Below are 25,886 nucleotides of genomic sequence, written 5' to 3'. Positions count from 1 at the left end.
AAAATGCAAATGGTATCATTTGATCATCATACAACATGGGACAAGGAGGGAAATCCATAGAGTATGGGAAGGCGTCAAAGATAAACCAGGCATAGCAGTATAACTTAGTCCTATGCAGAAAACAAAAAAAGGTGAAAATTTTCCCATTTGGTACCACATGAGGCATACATACTCTGAAAGTGAAGTTCCCTCCACTGCTGCTCCCTGTTCTGCCGGAGCTGAGTCAGCACCAGGTGCATCATTAGCTCCTGTTCCATTACCAGAGCCATCCACCTGTCCATGTCTCTTCAGGGTGGCCTTTCTCCTTTGCTGTCGATAAACTGTAATTTAATTTTCATAAGTTATATGTGATGAAAAATGCAGAATATGTAAAAGATTTCTGAAGGAAGTATGCTCTTTTTATTCATATGTTAGATCATTGTACAGTTTCAAGCCAAATCAACTGGAAGGGAGATTTACTCCATTCAAGAGACAACAACTCACAAACAAGATCTAAGTGATGCCCATGGGCAAATTCCTTGTTGGTAGAATTACCTTGTTAAGGTTCAGGGCTTGACATGCTTCAAGGAGCTCAGACCCAGGGAAGGATTAACAAAGCTTGGGGAGAAGGATGCCCACTGAAAGTGGACACAAAGAATGCAGAATTGAGGGCCACTTGGACATCTGGCACAACTCCCAAGATAAGGAAAAAACTAAGAAACCCAACTCTCCTGACATCAGCTCTGACTGGTAAAAAGTATTTCCTGCAGGGAGAGATTGTGACCACCAACTCATGGAGCAGCAACTCAAGAAACTCCCCAGCCCAAAAGAAGAGGGAGACTGAGCAATGCACTGAGTGGACTAATTACAGTGAGAAGTGAGACAATCCCTAATCAAAAGAAGACAGAATACTAGCTAAGAGGATAACCTTGTCACTTGCAACCAATTACAGCTAGTTTCTTGTTTGTTTAAATTTATGAATAATAGAAGTTATTTTGATAGTGGGTGTGTCTGATCTGTGAAATATCACTGAGCACCCAGACTGGTGAAACACTGAAGCAAACAACCAATGTCTCTCTCAAGTGTATCATTATTTACCTGTTGCACCCCAGCAACAAGTCCATTTTTTGTGCACAACATATTGACCAAGTTACAGGGAGACCCATTTCTAATGGCCTGGCCTGTAACAGCCAAAGGGTGAAGAAATCCTGTTTGCTCTTGCAGTCTCAGAAACCGCAGGCAACAATGACCTCAGCAACTCCAGTGTCCATGTCACACTAATCAAACACCAATCAGTTAAAATTGCAGAAAGGGTTACCACAATAAAGTTCCTTCTGCATAAGTGTTCAGCTACCACTTTTCTTGCAGGGATTTCCCACTGAGACTGACAGAGGCCATCACACGCACATTGCGTCCGTTCTCTGAAACACTGGCCAGAGGCTTTAGCCCTGTGCTTTGCCTTTTGCCAAAATGCAGTTTCAATCCCTGCTGCTCGACTTTCTTGGAAGAGAACACCAAAAAATAACTATTACCTTTTAGATAAAAGTACATTACCAACTGTAAAACATCAACTCACCTTCAAGAAGCTTCCATTGATGGGAATGGAACACATGGGAAGGGAGAGAAAAGAAGATACAATTAGATTTGGTGAGGCCACTGGTGCTTCACACAAGCCTCAATGCAGAAAGCAGTTACAGCAGGGGAGGTGAGCAAGGGTCGGGTACCACCCTCTATGTTTGGCTAAGAGCATTCAAAGCAGTAGCACAAAGAGCTGCTGCCCGGAAAAACAAAGAAGTGGGTGCTGCTGATTCTGCTCTCATTGCTCCAACAGGGTAGAAATAGAGGCAGCTTAGGAACCCCCTGAACACCCTCCTCCCTGGTCCCCTGTTCCTGTTCCCTATTCAGATTTGACCTGGATCTGTTTCTTTCCCTTGTTCTCCCCAAAACTGGCAAATACTACTATGATAACCTTAACACTTCATGTTAGCTGTATGGCTGCTGAAGGAATGAAGCCACAACAGAAATTTGTGAGTAAAGAATTCTACCAGTCAATGCTAGAATTATAAGGAACACACAGATCTGCCAGTGCCATTGCTGGCAAGGGCTTCTCCCTCTTTGGACACCAACTAGGAGGCACTTGGAAGGATGTGGAAGTTGGAGCTTCCCAGAAAGGGCAGTGTTTCCAGCCAGGTGCCCGTGGCACCCACTTCAAACGGCTGAGTTGCGCAGCTCCCCTTTTTGTTCCTTCCCCTCCCACTAATCTGACAGGACAAGAACATGTGGATCCTTACCTGTGAGTAGCAGCTCATGCAAATCACGCAGAGGAGACTACCAGAGGGCCTTGTGTTATAGAGAACAGGTGCAGAAAGAACATGCAGCCGTTAATTTCACCATTCATGACAGGTTACTGATACAGAAATGCCAAAAAGTAAAACACCCCTTATTCTGATTTAGAAACATTACAGACCGCTTTCAATTAGTTTTATGTACTTCAGCCTCTTCAGTGTTACTAAAGTGTTACTGAAAGATACATTTAATTAGGAGTTCATGAAGAGGGAAGAAAAACCATAAAGCTTGGCAGAAACATGTTTCTACCATGTATCAGAAATTAGACTTTGAAGACACACTTTATCTGTCACATACAGTTCAATATCTTCCAGTTCCTCTTCACTGTCATTTGCCAGTACTTCAGCTGCATTTTCTGCTTCTCTGGAACCAAGTGGGTGTTGCCGGCTCTGCTCCCAGCAATGGGGTAAAAATGGAGACAGATTAGGAGCTGCCTGAATATTCCTAAACAACCTGCTCTCCTGTATCAATTCCCTAAGTTGATTTGGCCTGGAGTATTTTCTTTCCCTCTTTCTTCCCCAAAAGGCTAAATGATTAGTCTACACCCTTTGTGTTAGATAGACACCTGCTAAAAAGTAGAAACCACAATAAGAAATTTGTAGCACAGAATTCTGTTTGCTGCTCTATTGGCACCAGGCATACAGGACTTGGACTGTGTGTAGTCTGTCACTCAATGCTATAGAACTATAGGAAACACACAGATCGGCCAGTGTCATCCTGGAAAGGGCTTCTCCCTCTATGGACACCATCAAGAAAGGACTTGGAGAGATGTGCAAGTTGGAGCCTCCCAGCAAGGGCTGTGGATCCTCACCTCTGCATTGTCATTCTCACAAATTGGAGGACTAATGAGACGTGCTGTCCATGCACTAGAGGGAGCAGAACCAGAAGAACATGCAGCTGTCAATTTCACAGTGCAAACAGGGCTTCCAGGACATACAAATGCAAAAATTGAAACAACCCCTTATTCTGATTAAGCAACATCCCAACGCAAGAGAACAGTCAGTGCAAGAGCTGTTATGTACTGCAAGCATTTCAGTGCAATCCACAATGAAAGAAACATTGATTAATGACTTCCAGAATGGAGAAGAAAGGTTTTCACAGGATTTTGCTGGGTTTTAGGGGTTTTCTTACTGTTACTTCTCTTCTAGATAGGCCACTACATTTCAAGTAAGAATTCTCCAAACAGAATCAAGTAGAACCCAAAAGATTGGCAAAAACCTGTGTCTACCATATATCACAAATTACACTTTGGAGAGACTCTCCATCAATCACATACTCATTGTTATCTCTTGGTTCGTCTTCATTGTCACTCGCCCGCAGCTCAGCTGAACTCTCTGCCTCTCCGGAGCCAAGTGGGTGCTGCTGGCTCTGCTCCCTGTCCTGCACCTGAGAGTTGTCACCCTCCCTCATCGGAGGACAAGCAGGACCTGCTGCCTGCACACTAACAGAGAGAAGAACCAGAAGAACATGCAGCCATTTAAATATGGTGAGAAAAATTTCACTAGGCACCAAAGGTTACCAACAAAGAAAATGTTGGCACTTAAAACATCCCCTATTCTGACTCAGCAACATGCCAGCCCAGAAATACAATCATTCCAAGAATTTTGATGGACGGCAAGCATTTCAGTGTGGCCAGCCAGTCTCTTACATTCCATGTTAGATGGACAGCTTCTAAGAAGCCAAGGCTTCACAAACACAGAAGAAAGGCTTCTGCTGGATTTTGCTGGGTTTATTTCAATTCTCTTCCAGGCAGGCCACTACATCCCAGGTCTGAAGTACTTGCACAGAGCTAGGCAGAACCCAAAAGCTTGGCAAAAACCTCTTTCAACCACTTATCTGAAATTACTGTTTTGATAGACACTTTCACATACCCATCATCTTCTATTGGTTCCTCTTCATCATTCCTTGCCAGTGGCTCAACAGAATTCTCTGATGCTCTGGAAAGATGAGGCTGCTGCTGGCTCTGCTCCCTCTCCTGAAATGGGGTAGAAATGGAGGCACTTAAGGGACTGCCTGAACACTCTGCTCCCTGCTTCCCTTTTTCAGTTCCCTAATTGGATTTCGGATGGAGCCATTTCTTCCTCTCTTTCTCCCCCATACTGGCAATTTCACCTGTAATAGCCTAAACACTTCTTAGCATGTGAACAACTACTGAGGAGGAAAAACCCCATACCCAAACGTGCTCTTGTGTTTGGTGCACGCGGAGCTGGGTCTTGAAAATCGGGTTGTAGAATTTGAGGCCTTTTCTTTGCAAAGGTTCAAGAACAGCCCGGTCAGGATAAAACTGCCATGCTGTTTGCTGCATGTTTCTGTTTTGCACAGCAGCAGTGGCATCCCAAATTTGAGCTGATACACTGCACTGTGGGCTGGATCCAAGCATGTTCTTTTAAGATAGTAGGGAAAAAATGAAAAAAGACCAAATGTGAACCTTTTAAAGACTTCTTGGAATAAGAAACCAAATTAATGCATAGCAACCAGTCAGCTGCAGTTGCCTTTTACAGCTCAATGAATGAGATTCCTTATACTGATGTTGCAGGTAAAACAACTTCTTACTTAGGAAGTCAAAGACTTCCTGTGCTCTCCTTTAAATCACGGAAGCAACAACCTCTTTTAGGATGTTCACCCACACTCTGCAAGCACTTCTCAGTCATGCTGATGTGTTCAGGAGTGCGTTTGGGGCTGACTGGGAACTGTGTCTAAAGTGATAAATCAGAGCCTTCTTTCAACATTTGAGGCCAGAGTACTCGGTAATGTTCCAGAAGACAGGCAAGCAAACGAATTTGAAAGGAAGATGGAGAGGAGTGTGCCCTTCACTACTTACCACGGGAGACTCATTGTCACTGATGGTGATGACTTCTGGCTCTGAAGATTCATCAGTGAGATCTATGAATTCTCCACCAGCTGAAAAGAGAGAACATTAGAACCAAGGTCAGAGATTGCAAAGGAATGAAAAGGGCAGCCACGGTAGAACAGGCTGTGGTGGGATTCATTGTGCCCTCGGTCTCCTTGTTTAGGAATGTGTGTAACATTCCACTCAAGCTTTTCCCTCAACAGTCCACAGGGAGCATTGCCAGCCCTGTCCCTCTGAAGGGACAAAAAAGGAGGAAGAGCAGCTGAGCTCCTCCAAACTTCTGATGAATGACAACAGCTTACAGGATGTTCACATCAACAGATTTTTCATTTCATATAGGGATTTGTTTAGCACACAGGGCAAAAAAATAACCCCAACCAACACTAGAAGGGGATACCAATTTCATGGTACCATCCTGTAGGTTGGTTCCTTGAAGGAGGGGGCACACCTAATGACAGGCTTCCCTCATCTTCATCCAGCTTGGGAGATCCCAAACTCAGCGTGCCACCCTCCTCTGAGGCAGCTGCAGTGACTGCCAGCTCATCAGAACACACAGTCAGGGCTTTGAGCAGCACTTGAGCACCTTTGCTACACAGCTCCTCTCCCACTAGCTGCCAGTGTATCGAGCTCAGTAACACCAAAACAGTTGTCAGAAGGCTTGCTGTTTGGGGATCCCATTCCAGGTGCTTCCTCAATCCCAAGGTTTCCCTTCCTCCCCAGTAAAGGGCCTAGAAACTGGCAAAAGCACATGGCCAGATTTTCTTCAACCCTCCAGAAGCAGTTTCTGTTCTCACCAGGCTCAAAGGCAGGTGCACCACTTTCCTCAAGGTCTCTTGGCTCGGTCTGCGAAGTTCCACCTGCGCTGGAGGGCAGCAGCCTGCTCCGTTTCCGAGCTGGTCTGGAATCAACTGCTCCTCCAGGGCGCTTTCGCTGACGCTGACAGGGAACAAAACCTGAGCACTTTCTGTGGCACAAATCTTAACACGGCCCTCGGTTTTTCCAACACCAATGACAGCACACAAGGATACAGAAAACTCTTCTGCAAAGGCTGGAATACACACCAAATGGTGCTATGGGCCATTCCCACCTGAGCACATCACATCAGGGAAAAGACATCACCCCTGATCTCCCACAAGCTGCCTCCCCAAGATCGAGCCCGTCCCAATGGCTTGAGAATGAAGAGACCAGTTCCCAATTCCAGCAGCTTGCAGCTCACACCGTAAGCATTTCTGAACTACTGCTAACAGCCACAGAGATTAAAAACCTTCACTATTCCAGAATGTCAAGTTACATGAAGTTTTCAAAGATTCCTCTGCATTTGCTATGAACTCTTGAAATGTTTTCTAGAAGTACCCTGGAAAATGTTTTAAGAATCAGATTTCCATTGAGTAGCAAAGTACTTACTGAGCTCATGGTGGTTTCTGATCAAAAACCACCAGCAGAATAAGTGAGGCAAACACCAAAAGGAACGTCAGGGATGTGATCAATCCCTTTGGTTCCTTCAGGCAGCCCACTGCAGATTTGTTGGAGTGACAGAAAACTGCTCTTCCAAACCTACCAGAAAAGCAGAGGGGAGATTATCTATTTGGAATGCCAGTTTTCTTGAACACCCCCATGTCCCAAGACTCCCATTCCTGAGTCCCCACTTCCTGTCCAAAGACAGAGGGGAATCCGTGACTCTGGTACTTGAGCCCACCTGCAGCCCATCCACCCATCCTGCAGCCCAGCCCAGCCCCTGAGCATCAGAAGCCTTGCCAAGAATCGCCTGCCCTCACCTGTACAGTCAGTGCAGAGTTTGGCTCGCAAATGTCAGCAAATCGCTCTCTATTCCCAGCCGGGATGGAGAAGACGGATGCTCCACGTCTGCTGCGCAGCAGAGAATCCGTCAACTGGCTCAACAGAGTCCATGCCAACAGAACCTTGGAAGTGGGAGTGCCCCTGGCAACCAGGGGCAACATTCCATGCCCGGGTAACGGGTGTCCGCTCTGCCCACCCGTGGAGTTCCAGAGCGCCATGGAGGCACCTCAACCATCACCTGCTGCTGCTGCCACCCACCAGATCAGGGTGCTCAGGGCCCTGCCCAGCCTGGCCTGGAAAGTTCCAGGGCATCCACAGTTTCTCTGGGCAGCCTGTTCCAATGTCTCACTGAACATCTGGTTCCAATCTCCCCCTTCTAATCTAAAGCCCTTCCCTTCCCAATCACTCTCTGCCCACTTTGGACACTGCAAGGCCTCAGTGAGGCCTCCCCGGCCCCTGCTCCTCCCCAGGCTGGACAGCCCCAGCTCTCCCAGCCTGGCTGCAGAGCATGGCTGCTCCAGGCCTGCACACATCCCCACAGCCTCCTCCAGCCCCACTTCACAGGCCCATCCTGCTGCTGGGCACAGCTCCACAGGCCCATCCTGCTGCTGCTGCTGGGCACAGCTCCACAGGCACATCCTGCTGCTGCTGCTGGGCACAGCTCTACAGGCACACCCTGCTGCTGCTGCTGCTGGGCACGGCCAGGCACAGCTCCGCACGTGGGGCCTCAGGGGCAGAGCAGGGACAGAGCTGCACCTCCCACTGCCCTCAGCCTGAGCTACCCGAGCATCACTGGAGCCTTCTGTGGCTAAAGAAACCCCAACAAACCACACATCCCCAAATCAGAAATAAATTTAAACCCTTCCTTAACCCTCCTCCTCCAGGTTTATTAGTCTGTTGCTGTTTTAACTCTTATCAGAGTGTTTTAACTTTAACCCTAGTAAATAGCAATTAAAACAAAATCCAAGTTTGTTGGGTTTTTTCATAACTGAGGAAAAGATCTAAGCATTCAGATCCTTATTTCAAGTCTCTGAAGTCTTGCCATTTTCAGGTCTTCAACTACTCCTCTAACCAGAACTTCCCAGGAGGGCTGAGGAGTTTTGCTCTGCTCCCAGGGACAGCACCTTCCTCCTGAGGCCCTGCTCTGCTATGGAAGGTGACACAGCAGAAGAAGCAGAATTACTGCTCACTTTTCCTTCCAGCCACTCTGCCATGGGACCTGTGTTCAGAAGGATGGGCTGGGGCTCCGGAGAGCAGCAGGGTACCCATCTCAGCCCTGCCAGGTGCAGGGCTGCTCCTCAGGCCCTGGTCCTGCTGGGTGCTCTGTGCTGTGGGGAGAATGGTGGGAATTGACCCAGTGCTGTGGAGAGCACAAGGACTTGTTCAACTCATGCTCTACCTGAGGAGGCTCATTTCTTACAAAAGTTTCTCTGTTATTACAATCCCTTTGTAATATCCTTTTGGGTAATTATCCTTTTTTAATCCAAAATTATCCTTTTTGGGTAATTGACTCCATGGTGAGTGTTGAAGAATGGGAGGGACGACTTTTCCATTTTTTGAAAAATCCCAAAGGAGATTTAACACTTTATATAAAAATGCTAAGATGCTAAAGCAATTCCCAACATACATTTAATATATATCAATAATTAGGCACCTTGTATGACTCCCAAAGCACTGGTTATGAGAAATGAACCACGTAAATATGCTTTCTTTCTGGTCTGGCTTTTCAAAGTTCAAAAACTCCACTTCTCCTAAGCCTACAGATCAATGATGAAATGAGCTGAAAATGTGCTACTCCTTCTGGTGACATCTGTGCTCCAAGACTGATACCAATCCTTCAACTCTTCAGTTACTTTCTGCTCTTCGGTACATTCCTAGATCAATCCTTTCTAAAAATTGTATCCATATTTTTACACAAGGAAAGGGTTAATTATTACCCATATACCAAAATGTTCAAAGAAAATTGCCTCAGTTTATGCTGCTGAGCCATACTAACATCTGTTTAAACCTATTGTAAAATCAGCTCAGTGCCATTTCATTGCAGGTTAACTTAAGATCCAACTTACTTTACCATGAATGCTTTTCTGAAATGCTCCTTTTACTGACAATACCTGGCCTTGCATGTCACCTAGGAATACAGCTTTGAGAAAGACAATTTAGACAATTTAGAATGACATTTCTGCTTACTGTCATTGCATCCACCAAGTAGCTAAAAGTCTAGCAAAAATGAGGAACAGAAAACATTGCTCTAACTTTGTGGCCATCCTGTAAGTACATGATTTTATTTGTATCTGTTGAAGGAATATCTTTGAGTAATTTTGACAACTCAAGTAGTTTTTCTTAAAAAAAAAAGATCACCTTATCAAGCTAATACTAATGTTTTCATTTTTTTATTAAGGTCAGTCCACACAGCAATTAGGGGGTACAATGAACCTTGTTTATTACTACCTCTGCCTAAATATGGTGATATTTAGGCATCTTGAGATATGACTGAGGAAGCAGATAAATAGCGCACTAAAGACCAAAATTTAAAAAAAACAAAATAAAGGATACATGTCCACACAGATGACCAACTTTTAACACACAGAGGCCCTCAGTTCAGTTTGGTCATCTGAGTTTTCTGTTTCATGGTACAATGAAATTACTGTTGCATTTTTTAGCTGAGATCTGCCTTTGCCTCTTTATTACTTTTGCATAACAGAATAAATTTTTTCCCTCTCTTATGTCCCGTTAATTTATTTCTGGACAATTGCATTTCTCTTCAGTGGAACTTAGGATGGTACAGCTGTAATTGAAGCAACTGGAGCTACAACACACTTGTACTGCCAACAGCTCAAAGTCAGTAACCAACTGCATGCATTCAAAAACACATTCCTTCAAAAGCCTCCAGATTCTAATTCTAATGAAACCTTACAACACTCAAAGCAGCAGTTTGTTAATGTACCAGTTATTCTCAAAGAACCTTGCTCTCTTTGGATGTGTGTACAACCTGCTACTCTTTCTATCTTCTGAGCAATGAAATCACGACACGTTCACCAAAGCGTGCACCAGAGTCTGCCCTGAGCAATCGGATCCCTCTCACCTCAAGCAGGCCCTGTTTCTTTTTCCCCGTACAACACACGCTGGCCACAAGAACTACAAAGCTTGTGGCTTTAGCGCATTGCCCCCAAATCAACGACTACAGGAAGAGCAAAAGAACAAGCTTCTGACTGCTCCAACCAAGAGCCTTATTCCCACCTGTTAGACAACATCTTTAGACAACATCTCTGCCTATCAGCACAGTCCAACACAGAAGAGCAGACAGACTATATTTAAAGCAGTCAAAACTTTATTGAAATTGAATAAATCCAAAAGGAAACCTTAAACCGGAAGAACTATATACATAAAGAAACAAGTCTCTACACTGCCTATAGTCCAAGGTCCATCTGAGTCGATCCTGAGAAGCACTCATAAAAAAATGGTAATATATTCATCTGGATATACTGCCACCCTGCATATTGGACACACATGAGCAGACTCCACGGCAAGAGGGAGGCACTCGCTGCAGAAGACATGGCCACACAGGGTTGCCACAAGCTGTCGTCCATGTTGCATAATCTGGAGGAAAGAAAATCACAACATGTATTGAGAGGAAAGAATTTGACTTTGCTGCTCTATTGGCACCCCAGGCTCTATTTAGAGACTAATGAGGGACCTACAGATGTGCCAGTGCCATCCTGGCAAAGGCTTCTCCCTCAACATTCACCATCAAGAAGTGACTTGTGGAGCTTCACAGCAAGGGCTGTGCTTCCAGCCTGCTGACCACAGCACCCCACATCACCCAAGTGACTTGTGCAGCTCCCCTTCTGGCTTTCTCCTCCCACAAAGCAGAAAGGACCATCACAGGTGGATCCTTACCTGTGAGTAAAATTCCATGCAAATGGGACACCTAATGACAATTCCTTGCTGTGCACTAGAGGGAACAGAAGTAGAAAGAAAGTACAGCTGTTAATATCACCACACTTCAATGGTTATTGATACAGAAAATCTCACACAATCATGCAACTGCACTGACTAGCCATGACACATCTCCTCTGAAGAACCCTGCTGTCTTTAAGACTCTGTGTGCTGCATTTAATGAGGATTTGGATCTCCCTGTCCTGAGGGAAAGGGTGTCCTGCTTGTCACCAGGAGAAAGGTGCAGTCAGTCACCCTGCCCTGGGATTTGAAGTAACAGCAGTCTCTAGCACTGGCCAGTTTCTGTATGGCAACTTTGACTTCCAGCAGGTCATCAGTAAGAGCCTTGTAACTACAGCATCCAGCTGTCCTCTGGGAACTCTTCACCCCAGAATATTCATTCCAGGACCCAGTTCTAAACTACAGAGTTACACGGCTCTGGCAAGATCCAGCCCTGGGAAGGAGCTTTTGGACAATTTTAAATGCTGCAGCACTGAGCTCTTTCAGCCTTACCTAAACAGAGCAGTTACATTCAGTAACTGAGAGGCTTGAGACTGAAGGAACAAAATATTCCTTTTGTTATATTAACCAAGTGGTGGGATTTGTTCTCCAACAGATTTAACAACCAAAACTTAAACATCTACAAATTCATTGGCAAAATGCATGATGGTTTAGAATAGTAGAAGCCCTTTAGTGGCACATTTAAGGCCCGACACCTAAAAGTTCCATACTCAAGTTCTCTCCTATATTGCCTTCCCAAAACGTTCAAAGCACACCAATTACATTAAAACCTGTGCATTTCCTTCCACCCCAAAACACCACTTTAGAAAAGCTTATAGATAATTCTCATGTTCTTTGTCTTCCCTAGTGAAACAGACACCTGGTTTCATTTAATCAGTCTAATGAATTGCATCTTTCTTATCCTGATGGAGTGCTCCTACAGCAGGACTTCCCTGTTTCTCTGCAGAATGGGGATTTTACTGTGAAGGCATCCAACTTCAACTGCAAGATCTCCACCACAGGAGGAAACAAATCAGGGCTTGTGACATCCAGCACTGGCCATAAAAGCATGACCTCCACAGATGCCTGTGTACAAGTCTACCTTGGGAAGAAGGGCCCCAGCTCCAGGAGAAAGGCCCCAATCTGGCACCATTCCAGCAGGGAATTTCTGCTGGAATTTGCCCAGCTGCTGCCTGCCAGTTCCATGATGCCAAGCTCAGTTGATAACAACGGAAGCATTTCCATATCTAACATCACTACCGGAGCTTGCCAGGAAAAGCAAATACTGAGCTATGGCCTGTGACCAATCCCCTTTCCTTGCCATACCCCCACACTCATCTCTCAGGTTCTGTGCAAAGTTGTACATTTGCTCTGGGCTGCCTTTTTCTCCCAAAATGCAAATGGTATCATTTGATCATCATACAACACGGGAGAAGGAGGGAAATCCATAGAGGGTGGGAAAGCCTCAAAGATAAACCAGGCACAGCAGAATAACTTAGTGCTACACAGAAAAGAAAATGCACAGAAAGGCTCTGTGTTTGGTAGGGCAGGAGCCATACATACTCTGAACTTTCAGTGTCTTCCTCCTCTGCTCCCTGTTCTGCAGGGGCTGAGTCAGCCACAGGGGCATCATTAGCTCCTGTTCCATTACCAGAGTCATCCACCTGTTCCTGGCTGTTCAGTGTAACATTTCTCCTTTCTTGTTCATGCACTGTAATGTAATTTTCAGAAGTTAGATCTATTATGCTCTCTCTCCCTGGAGCTACCCTTGAAATGAGTTATATAAATAGTCAGCAAACAATCCTAAACAAGCTTCTTTCCCAAATACTAAGGCTGGACTTGTCCAGACATTGTGACCCCTCTGCTACAATACAAGACAACACAAAATATTTGCTCTGTTCAGCCCACACACAGCTAAAAAAGGTGACATAAGGGATTCCAGGACAATCCATGGAAACTATAAAATTACTTGAAGCAGCATGCCCTTAGAAATTGTCATCATCTTCCTCTTTCCTTAAGATAATTTGAGAATGGAGTTATAAGTGATGCAAAATGCAGAATATGTAAAAGATTTCTGAAGGAAGGATGCTCTTTGTATTCACATGTTGTTAGATCATTGTATCCTTTAGAGCCAAATTAGCTGGAAGGGAGATTTATTCCATTAAATAGACAACAACTCACAAACAAGATCTAAGTGATGCCCATGGGCAAATTCCTTGTTGGTAGAATTACTTCGTTAAGGTTCAGGGCTTGACATGCTTCAAGGAGCTCAGACCCAGGGAAGGATTAACAAAGCTTGGGGAGAAGGATGCCCACTGAAAGTGGACACAAAGAATGCAGAATTGAGGGGCCACTTGGACATCTGGCACAACTCTCAAGATAAGGAAGAAACTAAGAAACCCAACTCTCCTGACATCAGCTCTGACTGGTAAAAAGTATTTCCTGCAGGGAGAGATTGTGACCACCAACTCATGGAGCAGCAACTCAAGAAACTCCCCAGCCCAAAAGAAGAGGGAGACTGAGCAATGCACTGAGTGGACTAATTACAGTGAGAAGTGAGACAATCCCTAATCAAAAGAAGACAGAATACTAGCTAAGAGGATAACCTTGTCACTTGCAACCAATTACAGCTAGTTTCTTGTTTGTTTAAATTTATGAATAATAGAAGTTATTTTGATAGTGGGTGTGTCTGATCTGTGAAATATCACTGAGCACCCAGACTGGTGAAACACTGAAGCAAACAACCAATGTCTCTCTCAAGTGTATCATTATTTACCTGTTGCACCCCAGCAACAAGTCCATTTTTTGTGCACAACATATTGACCAAGTTACAGGGAGACCCATTTCTAATGGCCTGGCCTGTAACAGCCAAAGGGTGAAGAAATCCTGTTTGCTCTTTCAGTCTCAGAAACCGCAGGCAACAATGACCTCAGCAACTCCAGTGTCCATGTCACACTAATCAAACACCAATCAGTTAAAATTGCAGAAAGGGTTACCACAATAAAGTTCCTTCTGCATAGGTGTTCAGCTACCACTTTTCTTGCAGGGATTTCCCACTGAGACTGACAGAGGCCATCACACGCACATTGCGTCCGTTCTCTGAAACACTGGCCAGAGGCTTTAGCCCTGTGCTTTGCCTTTTGCCAAAATGCAGTTTCAATCCCTGCTGCTCGACTTTCTTGGAAGAGAACACCAAAAAATAACTATTACCTTTTAGATAAAAGTACATTACCAACTGTAAAACATCAACTCACCTTCCGGAAGCTTCAGTCAATGCACATGGGAAGGGAGAGAAAAGAAGATACAATTAGATTTGGTGAGGCCACTGGTGCTTCACACAAGCCTCAATGCAGAAAGCAGTTACAGCAGGGGAGGTGAGCAAGGGTCGGGTACCACCCTCTATGTTTGGCTAAGAGCATTCAAAGCAGTAGCACAAAGAGCTGCTGCCCGGAAAAACAAAGAAGTGGGTGCTGCTGATTCTGCTCTCATTGCTCCAACAGGGTAGAAATAGAGGCAGCTTAGGAACCCCCTGAACACCCTCCTCCCTGGTCCCCTGTTCCTGTTCCCTATTCAGATTTGACCTGAATCTGTTTCTTTCCCTTGTTCTCCCCAAAACTGGCAAATTCTTAAAAAAAAAAAAAAACTTAACACTTCATGTTAGCTGTATAGCTGCTGAACAGGCAGGCATTGGGAGTAAAGAATTCCAGTTTGCTGCTCTATTAGCACCAGGCAAACTGGACTTGGAGTATGTGCAATCTGCTATTTTATGCTAGAACTACAAAGGACACACAGATCTGCCGGTGCCATCCTCGAAAGGGCTTCTCCCTTTATGGACACCACCAAAAATGGACTTGGACGGATGTTCAAGTTGGAGCCTCCCAGCCAGGCCTGTGCTTCCAGCCAGCTGCCCACCTCAAAGAACTGAGTTGTGCAGCTCCCCTTTTGTCCCTTTCCCTCCCACAAATCAGAAATTACAACAATATGAGGATCCTCACCTCTGCATTGTCATCCTCCCAATGTGGAGGACTAACAAGACTTCTTAGTCGTTCACTAGAGGGAACAGAAGCAGGAAAACATGCAGCTGTCAATTTCACAGACCACACAGGGTTACCAACAAAATATATAAGTGAAGAAATTTAAAGAACCCCTTGTTCTGATTTAGTAACATCCCAGCCCAGAAACACAATCAAGTGGAAGAACTTTTATGTACTGCAAGCATTTCAGGCTATCACAATCCATAATGCAAGAAACATTTAATAATGACTTCCTGACAGAGAGGAAATGTTTCTTCAGGATTTTACTGGTTTTTATGTTTGGTTTGTTTGGTTTTTTTTGGCTTTTTTTTTTGTGTCATTTGTTGCTGCTGTTGTTGTTGTTTGGTTGGTTGGTTTTTCTTTCTTACTTCTTTTCCAGACAGGCCACTATGTTTCAAGCCAGAATTCTCCAAACAGAATCAAGTAGAACCCAAAAGATTGGCAAAAACCTCAATCTACCGTGCATCAGAAATTTCACTTTGGAGAGGCTCTTTATCTGTCACGTACAATTCTATATCTCGTGGTTCCATTAGAAGGTTGAACGGCACTAATTCGACTGAATCCTCTGTTGACGTCGAATGAAGTGAGTACTGCTGGCTCCCTTCCCAGTCCTGCAGTGGGGTAAAAATGGAGACAGAGTAGGAACCGCTTGAAGCCACTCCATCCTGCCTTCCTGTTTCAGTTCCCTGACTAGATTTGAGCTATAACCTTTTCTTTCCCTTGCTAGCCTAAACAATTCATGTTGCAAGAACGGGTGCCGAGAAACAGAAACCACAAGCACAGGAATTTGGGGCAGAAAGGTTCGTTGCTCTATTGGCACCAGCAAACTGGATTTGTGTATCTGCAGTCTGTCAATCAAAGAATAGAACTACAAGGAACACACAGATCTGCCAGTGCCATCCTGACAAAGGCTTCTCCTTCTCTGGACACCACCAAGAAAGGACTTGGATGAATGGGCAGGTTGGAGCTTCCCAGCAAGGGCTGTGCTTACAGTCAGCTGCTTGTGGCATCCCACCTCAAACAACTGAGTTGTGCAGCTCCCCCTCTGTCTCCTGCCCTCCCACAAAGCAGACAGGACAAGAACAGGTGATAAGAACATGATGCTTACATCTGTAATGTCATCCTGCCATGTCGGAGGACTCTCAAAACAGTCTGGCCATTCATCAGAGTCAATAGAACTAGAAGAAAATACAGCTATCAATTTCACAGACCACACAGGGCTTCCAAGACATACAATTGCAAAAATAGAAATAACCCCTTGGTCTGATTTATCAACATCCCAGCCCAGAAACAAAATCAAGTGCAAGAGCTTCTATGTACTGCAAGCATTTCAGTGCAATCCATAACGTAAGAAACTTTCAATAATGACTTCCTAAATGGAGAAGAAAGATTTCTCCAGGATTTTGCTTTGTTTTTAGGGGTTTTGTTCCTATTAGTTCCCTTCCAGACAGGCCACTAAGGTACAAATCAGATCCCATTACAAAGAGTCAAGCAGAATCCAACAGTTTGGCAAAAATCCTGTGTCCACCATATATCAGAAATTACACTTTGGAGAGACTCTCCATCAGTCACATACTCATTGTTATCTATTGATTCCTCTTCATTGTCACTCGCCCGCAGCTCAGCTGAACTCTCTGCCTCTCTGGAGCCAAGTGGGTGCTGCTGGCTCTGCTCCCTGTCCTGCACCTGAGAGTTGTCACCCTCCCTCATTGGAAGACTAGCAGGACCTGCTGTCTGTGCACTAGAGGAACCAGAAAGAGCATGCAGCCATTTGAGCACAGAACCAATAATTTCACTGCAGACAGAGAGATAGCAACACGTAACACTTATTCAGATTTAGCAACATCCCAGCCTGGCTCCACAAGTGTTCCCCAAGCTGCTATGTGCTGCAAGCATTTCAGCATATATCGAGCCACACTGTAACAAATATTCAGCCATGACTTCATGAAAAGAAAGGCTGAAGCAAGATTTTGCTTTTTATTCTTTTTTTGGACACTTTTACTTACTTCTCTGCCAGACAGGCCACTATATTCCAGGTCTGAAGCTTCTGCACAGACTTCAGCAGAACCCAGCAGCTTGGAAAAATGTCTTCCTACCATGTATCAGAAATTGGAATTTAGAGAGACATTTTACTCTCACATACCCATCATTATCTCTTGGTTCCTCTTCGTCACGAGTTGCCACTGGACCAGCTGAATTCTCTGCTGCTCTGGACAGCTGTGAGTGCTGCTGGTTCTGCTCCCTGGCCTGCAGTGGGGTAAAAATTAAGAGAGAGTAGGAACCACTCAAAACAACTCCATCCTACTTCCCTGTATCAGTTCCCTGACTGGATTTGGGCTGGAAGCTTTTCTTTCCCTTGTTAGCCCCAAGAAGGGCAACTTCTGCAGTCAAAGCCCTAAACACTTCATGTTGGACGAATGGCCACTGAGAATAGGAACCACAACAGGCATTGGGAGGAAAGAATTCCAGTTTGCTGCTCTATTGGCACCAGGCAAACTGGACTTGGAGTATGTGCAATCTGCTACTTAATGCTAGAACTACAAAGGACACACAGATCTGCCGGTGCCATCCTGGAAAGGGCTTCTCCCTCTATGGACACCACCAAGAATGGACTTGGAGGGATGTTCAAGCTGGAGCCTCCCAGCAAGGGCTGTGTTTCCAGCCAGCTGCCAGTGGCACCCACCTCAAAGAACTGAGTTGTGCAGCTCCCCTTTTGTCCCTTCCCCTCCCACAGACCAGAAAGGACAAGAACATGTGGATCCTCACCTCTGAGTCCTCATCTGACCAAAATGGATGTTCAATAGTAAATCGCAGCCTATCACTGGAGAGAGCAGAACCAGGAGAACATGCAGCCATTTATTTCACTAGGCACCAAAGGTTACCAACAAAGAAAATGTTGGCACTTAAAACATCCCCTATTCTGACTCAGCAACATGCCAGCCCAGAAATACAATCATTCCAAGAATTTTGATGGACGGCAAGCATTTCAGTGTGGCCAGCCAGTCTCTTACATTCCATGTTAGATGGACAGCTTCTAAGAAGCCAAGGCTTCACAAACACAGAAGAAAGGCTTCTGCTGGATTTTGCTGGGTTTATTACAATTCTCTTTCAGGCAGGCCACTACATCCCAGGTCTGAAGTACTTGCACAGAGCTAGGCAGAACCCAAAAGCTTGGCAAAAACCTCTTTCAACCACTTATCTGAAATTACTGTTTTGATAGACACTTTCACATACCCATCATCTTCTATTGGTTCCTCTTCATCATTCCTTGCCAGTGGCTCAACAGAATTCTCTGATGCTCTGGAAAGATGAGGCTGCTGCTGGCTCTGCTCCCTCTCCTGAAATGGGGTAGAAATGGAGGCACTTAAGGGACTGCCTGAACACTCTGCTCCCTGCTTCCCTTTTTCAGTTCCCTAATTGGATTTCGGATGGAGCCATTTCTTCCTCTCTTTCTCCCCCATACTGGCAATTTCACCTGTAATAGCCTAAACACTTCTTAGCATGTGAACAACTACTGAGGAGGAAAAACCCCATACCCAAACGTGCTCTTGTGTTTGGTGCACGCGGAGCTGGGTCTTGAAAATCGGGTTGTAGAATTTGAGGCCTTTTCTTTGCAAAGGTTCAAGAACAGCCCGGTCAGGATAAAACTGCCATGCTGTTTGCTGCATGTTTCTGTTTTGCACAGCAGCAGTGGCATCCCAAATTTGAGCTGATACACTACACTGTGGGCTGGATCCAAGCACGTTCTTTTAAGATAGTAGGGGAAAAATTAAAAAAAGACCAAATGTGAACCTTTTAAAGACTTCTTGGAATAAGAAACCAAATTAATGCATAGCAACCAGTCAGCTGCAGTTGCCTTTTACAGCTCAATGAATGAGATTCCTTATACTGATGTTGCAGGTAAAACAACTTCTTACTTAGGAAGTCAAAGACTTCCTGTGCTCTCCTTTAAATCACGGAAGCAACAACCTCTTTTAGGATGTTCACCCACACTCTGCAAGCACTTCTCAGTCATGCTGATGTGTTCAGGAGTACGTTTGGGGCTGACTGGGAACTGTGTCTAAAGTGATAAATCAGAGCCTTCTTTCAACATTTGAGACCAGAGTACTCGGTAATGTTCCAGAAGACAGGCAAGCAAACTAATTTGAAAGGAAGATGGAGAGGAGTGTGCCCTTCACTACTTACCACAGGAGACTCATTGTCACTGATAGTGATGACTTCAGCCTCAGAAGATTCACCTGGGAGATCTCTGATGTTGTCGCCTGTGAGATCTATCACTTCTTCACCAGTTGAAAAAGAAAAAAGAGTTGAGATCAGAGATTACGAAGGAATTAGGTGGGCTGCCACTCTAGAACTGGCTGTGGTGGGATTCATTGTGCCCTCGGTCTCTTTGTTTAGGAATATGTGTATCATTCCACTCAAACTTTGCCCTCAACAGTCCACAGGGAGCATTGCCAGCCCTGTCCCTCTGAAGGGACAAAAAAGGAGGAAGAGCAGCTGAGCTCCTCCAAACTTCTGATGAATGACAACAGCATCTGTTGGATGACAACAGGATGTTCACATCAACAGATTAGTTATTTCATATAGGGGAATGTTTAGCACACAGTGCAAAAAAATAACCCCAACCAACACTAGAGGGGATACCAATTTCATGGTACCATCCTGTAGGTTGGTTCCTTGAAGGAGGGGGCACACCTAATGACAGGCTTCCCTCATCTTCATCCAGCTTGGAAGATCCCAAACTCAGCGTGCCACCCTCCTCTGAGGCAGCTGCAGTGACTGCCAGCTCATCAGAACACACAGTCAGGGCTTTGAGCAGCACTTGAGCACCTTTGCTACACAGCTCCTCTCCCACTAGCTGCCAGTGTATCGAGCTCAGTAACACCAAAACAGTTGTCAGAAGGCTTGCTGTTTGGGGATCCCATTCCAGGTGCTTCCTCAATCCCAAGGTTTCCCTTCCTCCCCAGTAAAGGGCCTAGAAACTGGCAAAAGCACATGGCCAGATTTTCTTCAACCCTCCAGAAGCAGTTTCTGTTCTCACCAGGCTCAAAGGCAGGTGCACCACTTTCCTCAAGGTCTCTTGGCTCGGTCTGCGAAGTTCCACCTGCGCTGGAGGGCAGCAGCCTGCTCCGTTTCCGAGCTGGTCTGGAACCAACTGCTCCTCCAGGGCGCTTTCGCTGACGCTGACAGGGAACAAAGCCTGAGCACTTTCTGTGGCACAAATCTTAACACGGCCCTCGGTTTTTCCAACACCAATGACAGCACACAAGGATACAGAAAACTCTTCTGCAAAGGCTGGAATACACACCAAATGGTGCTATGGGCCATTCCCACCTGAGCACATCACATCAGGGAAAAGACATCACCCCTGATCTCCCACAAGCTGCCTCCCCAAGATCGAGCCTGTCCCAATGGCTTGAGAATGAGGAGACCAGTTCCCAATTCCAGCAGCTTGCTGCTCACACCGTAAGCATTTCTGAACTACTGCTAACAGCCACAGCGATTCAAAACCTTCACTATTCCAGAATGTCAAGTTACATGAAGTTTTCAAAGATTCCTCTGCATTTGCCATGAACTCTTGAAATGTTTTCTAGAAGTACCCTGGAAAATGTTTTAAGAATCAGATTTCCATTGAGTAGCAAAGTACTTACTGAGCTCATGGTGGTTTCTGATCAAAAACCACCAGCAGAATAAGTGAGGCAAACACCAAAAGGAACGTCAGGGATGTGATCAATCCCTTTGGTTCCTTCAGGCAGCCCACTGCAGATTTGTTGGAGTGACAGAAAACTGCTCTTCCAAACCTACCAGAAAAGCAGAGGGGAGATTATCTATTTGGAATGCCAGTTTTCTTGAACACCCCCATGTCCCAAGACTCCCATTCCTGAGTCCCCACTTCCTGTCCAAAGACAGAGGGGAATCTGTGACTCTATCTGTACATGAGCCCACCTGCAGCCCATCCACCCATCCTGCAGCCCAGCCCAGCCCCTGAGCATCAGAAGCCTTGCCAAGAATCGCCTGCCCTCACCTGTACAGTCAGTGCAGAGTTTGGCTCGCAAATGTCAGCAAATCGCTCTCTATTCCCAGCCGGGATGGAGAAGACGGATGCTCCACGTCTGCTGCGCAGCAGAGAATCCGTCAACTGGCTCAACAGAGTCCATGCCAACAGAACCTTGGAAGTGGGAGTGCCCCTGGCAACCAGGGGCAACATTCCATGCCCGGGTAACGGGTGTCCGCTCTGCCCACCCGTGGAGTTCCAGAGCGCCATGGAGGCACCTCAACCATCACCTGCTGCTGCTGCCACCCACCAGATCCGGGTGCTCAGGGCCCTGCCCAGCCTGGCCTGGAAAGTTCCAGGGCATCCACAGTTTCTCTGGGCAGCCTGTTCCAATGTCTCACTGAACATCTGGTTCCAATCTCCCCCTTCTAATCTAAAGCCCTTCCCTTCCCCATCACTTCTGCCCCCTTAAGGCACTGCAAGGCCTCAGTGAGGCCTCCCCGGCCCCTGCTCCTCCCCAGGCTGGACAGCCCCAGCTCTCCCAGCCTGGCTGCAGAGCATGGCTGCTCCAGGCCTGCACACATCCCCACGGCCTCCTCCAGCCCCACTTCACAGGCCCATCCTGCTGCTGGGCACAGCTCCACAGGCCCATCCTGCTGCTGCTGCTGGGCACAGCTCCACAGGCACATCCTGCTGCTGCTGCTGGGCACAGCTCCACAGGCACATCCTGCTGCTGGGCACAGCTCCACAGGCACACCCTGCTGCTGCTGCTGCTGGGCACAGCTCTACAGGCACACCCTGCTGCTGCTGCTGCTGGGCACGGCCAGGCACAGCTCCGCACGTGGGGCCTCAGGGGCAGAGCAGGGACAGAGCTGCACCTCCCACTGCCCTCAGCCTGAGCTACCCGAGCATCACTGGAGCCTTCTGTGGCTAAAGAAACCCCAACAAACCACACATCCCCAAATCAGAAATAAATTTAAACCCTTCCTTAACCCTCCTCCTCCAGGTTTATTAGTCTGTTGCTGTTTTAACTCTTATCAGAGTGTTTTAACTTTAACCCTAGTAAATAGCAATTAAAACAAAATCCAAGTTTGTTGGGTTTTTTCATAACTGAGGAAAAGATCTAAGCATTCAGATCCTTATTTCAAGTCTCTGAAGTCTTGCCATTTTCAGGTCTTCAACTACTCCTCTAACCAGAACTTCCCAGGAGGGCTGAGGAGTTTTGCTCTGCTCCCAGGGACAGCACCTTCCTCCTGAGGCCCTGCTCTGCTATGGAAGGTGACACAGCAGAAGAAGCAGAATTACTGCTCACTTTTCCTTCCAGCCACTCTGCCATGGGACCTGTGTTCAGAAGGATGGGCTGGGGCTCCGGAGAGCAGCAGGGTACCCATCTCAGCCCTGCCAGGTGCAGGGCTGCTCCTCAGGCCCTGGTCCTGCTGGGTGCTCTGTGCTGTGGGGAGAATGGTGGGAATTGACCCAGTGCTGTGGAGAGCACAAGGACTTGTTCAACTCATGCTCTACCTGAGGAGGCTCATTTCTTACAAAAGTTTCTCTGTTATTACAATCCCTTTGTAATATCCTTTTGGGTAATTATCCTTTTTTAATCCAAAATTATCCTTTTTGGGTAATTGACTCCATGGTGAGTGTTGAAGAATGGGAGGGATGACTTTTCCATTTTTTGAAAAATCCCAAAGGAGATTTAACACTTTATATAAAAATGCTAAGATGCTAAAGCAATTCCCAACATACATTTAATATATATCAATAATTAGGCACCTTGTATGACTCCCAAAGCACTGGTTATGAGAAATGAACCACGTAAATATGCTTTCTTTCTGGTCTGGCTTTTCAAAGTTCAAAAACTCCACTTCTCCTAAGCATACAGATCAATGATGAAATGAGCTGAAAATGTGCTACTCCTTCTGGTGACATCTGTGCTCCAAGACTGATACCAATCCTTCAACTCTTCAGTTACTTTCTGCTCTTTGGTACATTCCTAGATCAATCCTTTCTAAAAATTGTATCCATATTTTTACACAAGGAAAGGGTTAATTATTACCCATATACCAAAATGTTCAAAGAAAATTGCCTCAGTTTATGCTGCTGAGCCATACTAACATCTGTTTAAACCTATTGTAAAATCAGCTCAGTGCCATTTCATTGCAGGTTAACTTAAGATCCAACTTACTTTACCATGAATGCTTTTCTGAAATGCTCCTTTTACTGACAATACCTGGCCTTGCATGTCACCTAGGAATACAGCTTTGAGAAAGACAATTTAGACAATTTAGAATGACATTTCTGCTTACTGTCATTGCATCCACCAAGTAGCTAAAAGTCTAGCAAAAATGAGGAACAGAAAACATTGCTCTAACTTTGTGGCCATCCTGTAAGTACATGATTTTATTTGTATCTGTTGAAGGAATATCTTTGAGTAATTTTGACAACTCAAGTAGTTTTTCTTAAAAAAAAAAGATCACCTTATCAAGCTAATACTAATGTTTTCATTTTTTTATTAAGGTCAGGCCACACAGCAATTAGGGGGTACAATGAACCTTGTTTATTACTACCTCTGCCTAAATATGGTGATATTTAGGCATCTTGAGATATGACTGAGGAAGCAGATAAATTGCGCACTAAAGACCAAAATTTAAAAAAAACAAAATAAAGGATACATGTCCACACAGATGACCAACTTTTAACACACAGAGGCCCTCAGTTCAGTTTGGTCATCTGAGTTTTCTGTTTCATGGTACAATGAAATTACTGTTGCATTTTTTAGCTGAGATCTGCCTTTGCCTCTTTATTACTTTTGCATAACAGAATAAATTTTTTCCCTCTCTTATGTCCCGTTAATTTATTTCTGGACAATTGCATTTCTCTTCAGTGGAACTTAGGATGGTACAGCTGTAATTGAAGCAACTGGAGCTACAACACACTTGTACTGCCAACAGCTCAAAGTCAGTAACCAACTACATGCATTCAAAAACACATTCCTTCAAAAGCCTCCAGATTCTAATTCTAATGAAACCTTACAACACTCAAAGCAGCAGTTTGTTAATGTACCAGTTATTCTCAAAGAACCTTGCTCTCTTTGGATGTGTGTACAACCTGCTACTCTTTCTATCTTCTGAGCAATGAAATCAGGACACGTTCACCAAAGCGTGCACCAGAGTCTGCCCTGAGCAATCGGATCCCTCTCACCTCAAGCAGGCCCTGTGTCTTTTTCCCCGTACAACACATGCTGGCCACAAGAACTACAAAGCTTGTGGCTTTAGCGCATTGCCCCCAAATCAACGACTACAGGAAGAGCAAAAGAACAAGCTTCTGACTGCTCCAACCAAGAGCCTTATTCCCACCTGTTAGACAACATCTTTAGACAACATCTCTGCCTATCAGCACAGTCCAACACAGAAGAGCAGACAGACTATATTTAAAGCAGTCAAAACTTTATTTAACATTGAATTAATAAAAAATTAAACTATAAACCGGAAGAACTATATACATAAAGAAACAAGTCTCTACACTGCCTATAGTCCAAGGTCCATCTGAGTCGGTCCTGAGAAGCACTCATAAATAAATCTTAATATGTTCTCCTGCATAATGTTCCAGCCTGCAGATTGGGCACACGTGACCAGTCTTCAGGGCAATAGGGAGGCACCTACTGCAGAAGACATGGCCACACAGGGTTGCCACAAGCTGTCGTCCATGTTGCATAATCTGGAGGAAAGAAAATCACAACAGGTATTGAGAGGAAAGAATTTGACTTTGCTGCTCTATTGGCACCCCAGGCTCTATTTAGAGACTAATGAGGGACCCACAGATGTGCCAGTGCCATCTTGGCAAAGGCTTCTCCCTCTACATTCACCATCAAGAAGTGACTTGTGGAGCTTCACAGCAAGGGCTGTGCTTCCAGCCTGCTGACCACAGCACCCCACATCACCCAAGTGACTTGTGCAGCTCCCCTTCTGGCTTTCTCCTCATCTCAGGTGGATCCTTACCTCTGAGTAAAATTCCAGGCAAATGGGACACTTAATGACAACTCTTTGCTGCGCACTGGAGGAAATAGAAGTAGAAAGAACACGCAGCTTTTAAGATCAGCACATTTCAAAGGTTATTGATACAGAAAATCTCACACAATCATGCAACTGCACTGACTAGCCATGACACATCTCCTCTGAAGAACCCTGCTGTCTTTAAGACTCTGTGTGCTGCATTTAATGAGGATTTGGATCTCCCTGTCCTGAGGGAAAGGGTGTCCTGCTTGTCACCAGGAGAAAGGTGCAGTCAGTCACCCTGCCCTGGGATTTGAAGTAACAGCAGTCTCTAGCACTGGCCAGTTTCTGTATGGCAACTTTGACTTCCAGCAGGTCATCAGTAAGAGCCTTGTAACTACAGCATCCAGCTGTCCTCTGGGAACTCTTCACCCCAGAATATTCATTCCAGGACCCAGTTCTAAACTACAGAGTTACACGGCTCTGGCAAGATCCAGCCCTGGGAAGGAGCTTTTGGACAATTTTAAATGCTGCAGCACTGAGCTCTTTCAGCCTTACCTAAACAGAGCAGTTACATTCAGTAACTGAGAGGCTTGAGACTGAAGGAACAAAATATTCCTTTTGTTATATTAACCAAGTGGTGGGATTTGTTCTCCAACAGATTTAACAACCAAAACTTAAACATCTACAAATTCATTGGCAAAATGCATGATGGTTTAGAATAGTAGAAGCCCTTTAGTGGCACATTTAAGGCCTGACACCTAAAAGTTCCATACTCAAGTTCTCTCCTATATTGCCTTCCCAAAACGTTCAAAGCACACCAATTACATTAAAACCTGTGCATTTCCTTCCACCCCAAAACACCACTTTAGAAAAGCTTATAGATAATTCTCATGTTCTTTGTCTTCCCTAGTGAAACAGACACCTGGTTTCATTTAATCAGTCTAATGAAT

The 25,886-nt window shown here is 45.3% G+C and overlaps 1 protein-coding gene across 1 annotated transcript; it reads right to left on the bottom strand.

Annotated features, from left to right (window-relative positions):
- Positions 1–13,937: 13,937 nt before the first annotated feature.
- LOC131556855 (uncharacterized) lies at positions 13,938–17,799 on the bottom strand. The gene is made up of 7 exons (XM_058803756.1): positions 17,710–17,799; positions 17,087–17,190; positions 16,520–16,684; positions 16,052–16,121; positions 15,451–15,554; positions 14,905–14,959; positions 13,938–14,087 (listed from the first exon to the last, which is right to left on the bottom strand). Exons 1-7 carry the CDS (start codon positions 17,797–17,799, stop codon positions 13,938–13,940), a joined length of 738 nt encoding a protein of 245 aa, XP_058659739.1.
- Between the last annotated feature and the right edge of the window lie 8,087 nt (positions 17,800–25,886).

Source organism: Ammospiza caudacuta, chromosome 4, assembly GCF_027887145.1.
Source record: "Ammospiza caudacuta isolate bAmmCau1 chromosome 4, bAmmCau1.pri, whole genome shotgun sequence".
Taxonomy (NCBI): domain Eukaryota; kingdom Metazoa; phylum Chordata; class Aves; order Passeriformes; family Passerellidae; genus Ammospiza; species Ammospiza caudacuta.
This window is presented reverse-complemented; position numbering and strand designations above follow the sequence as displayed.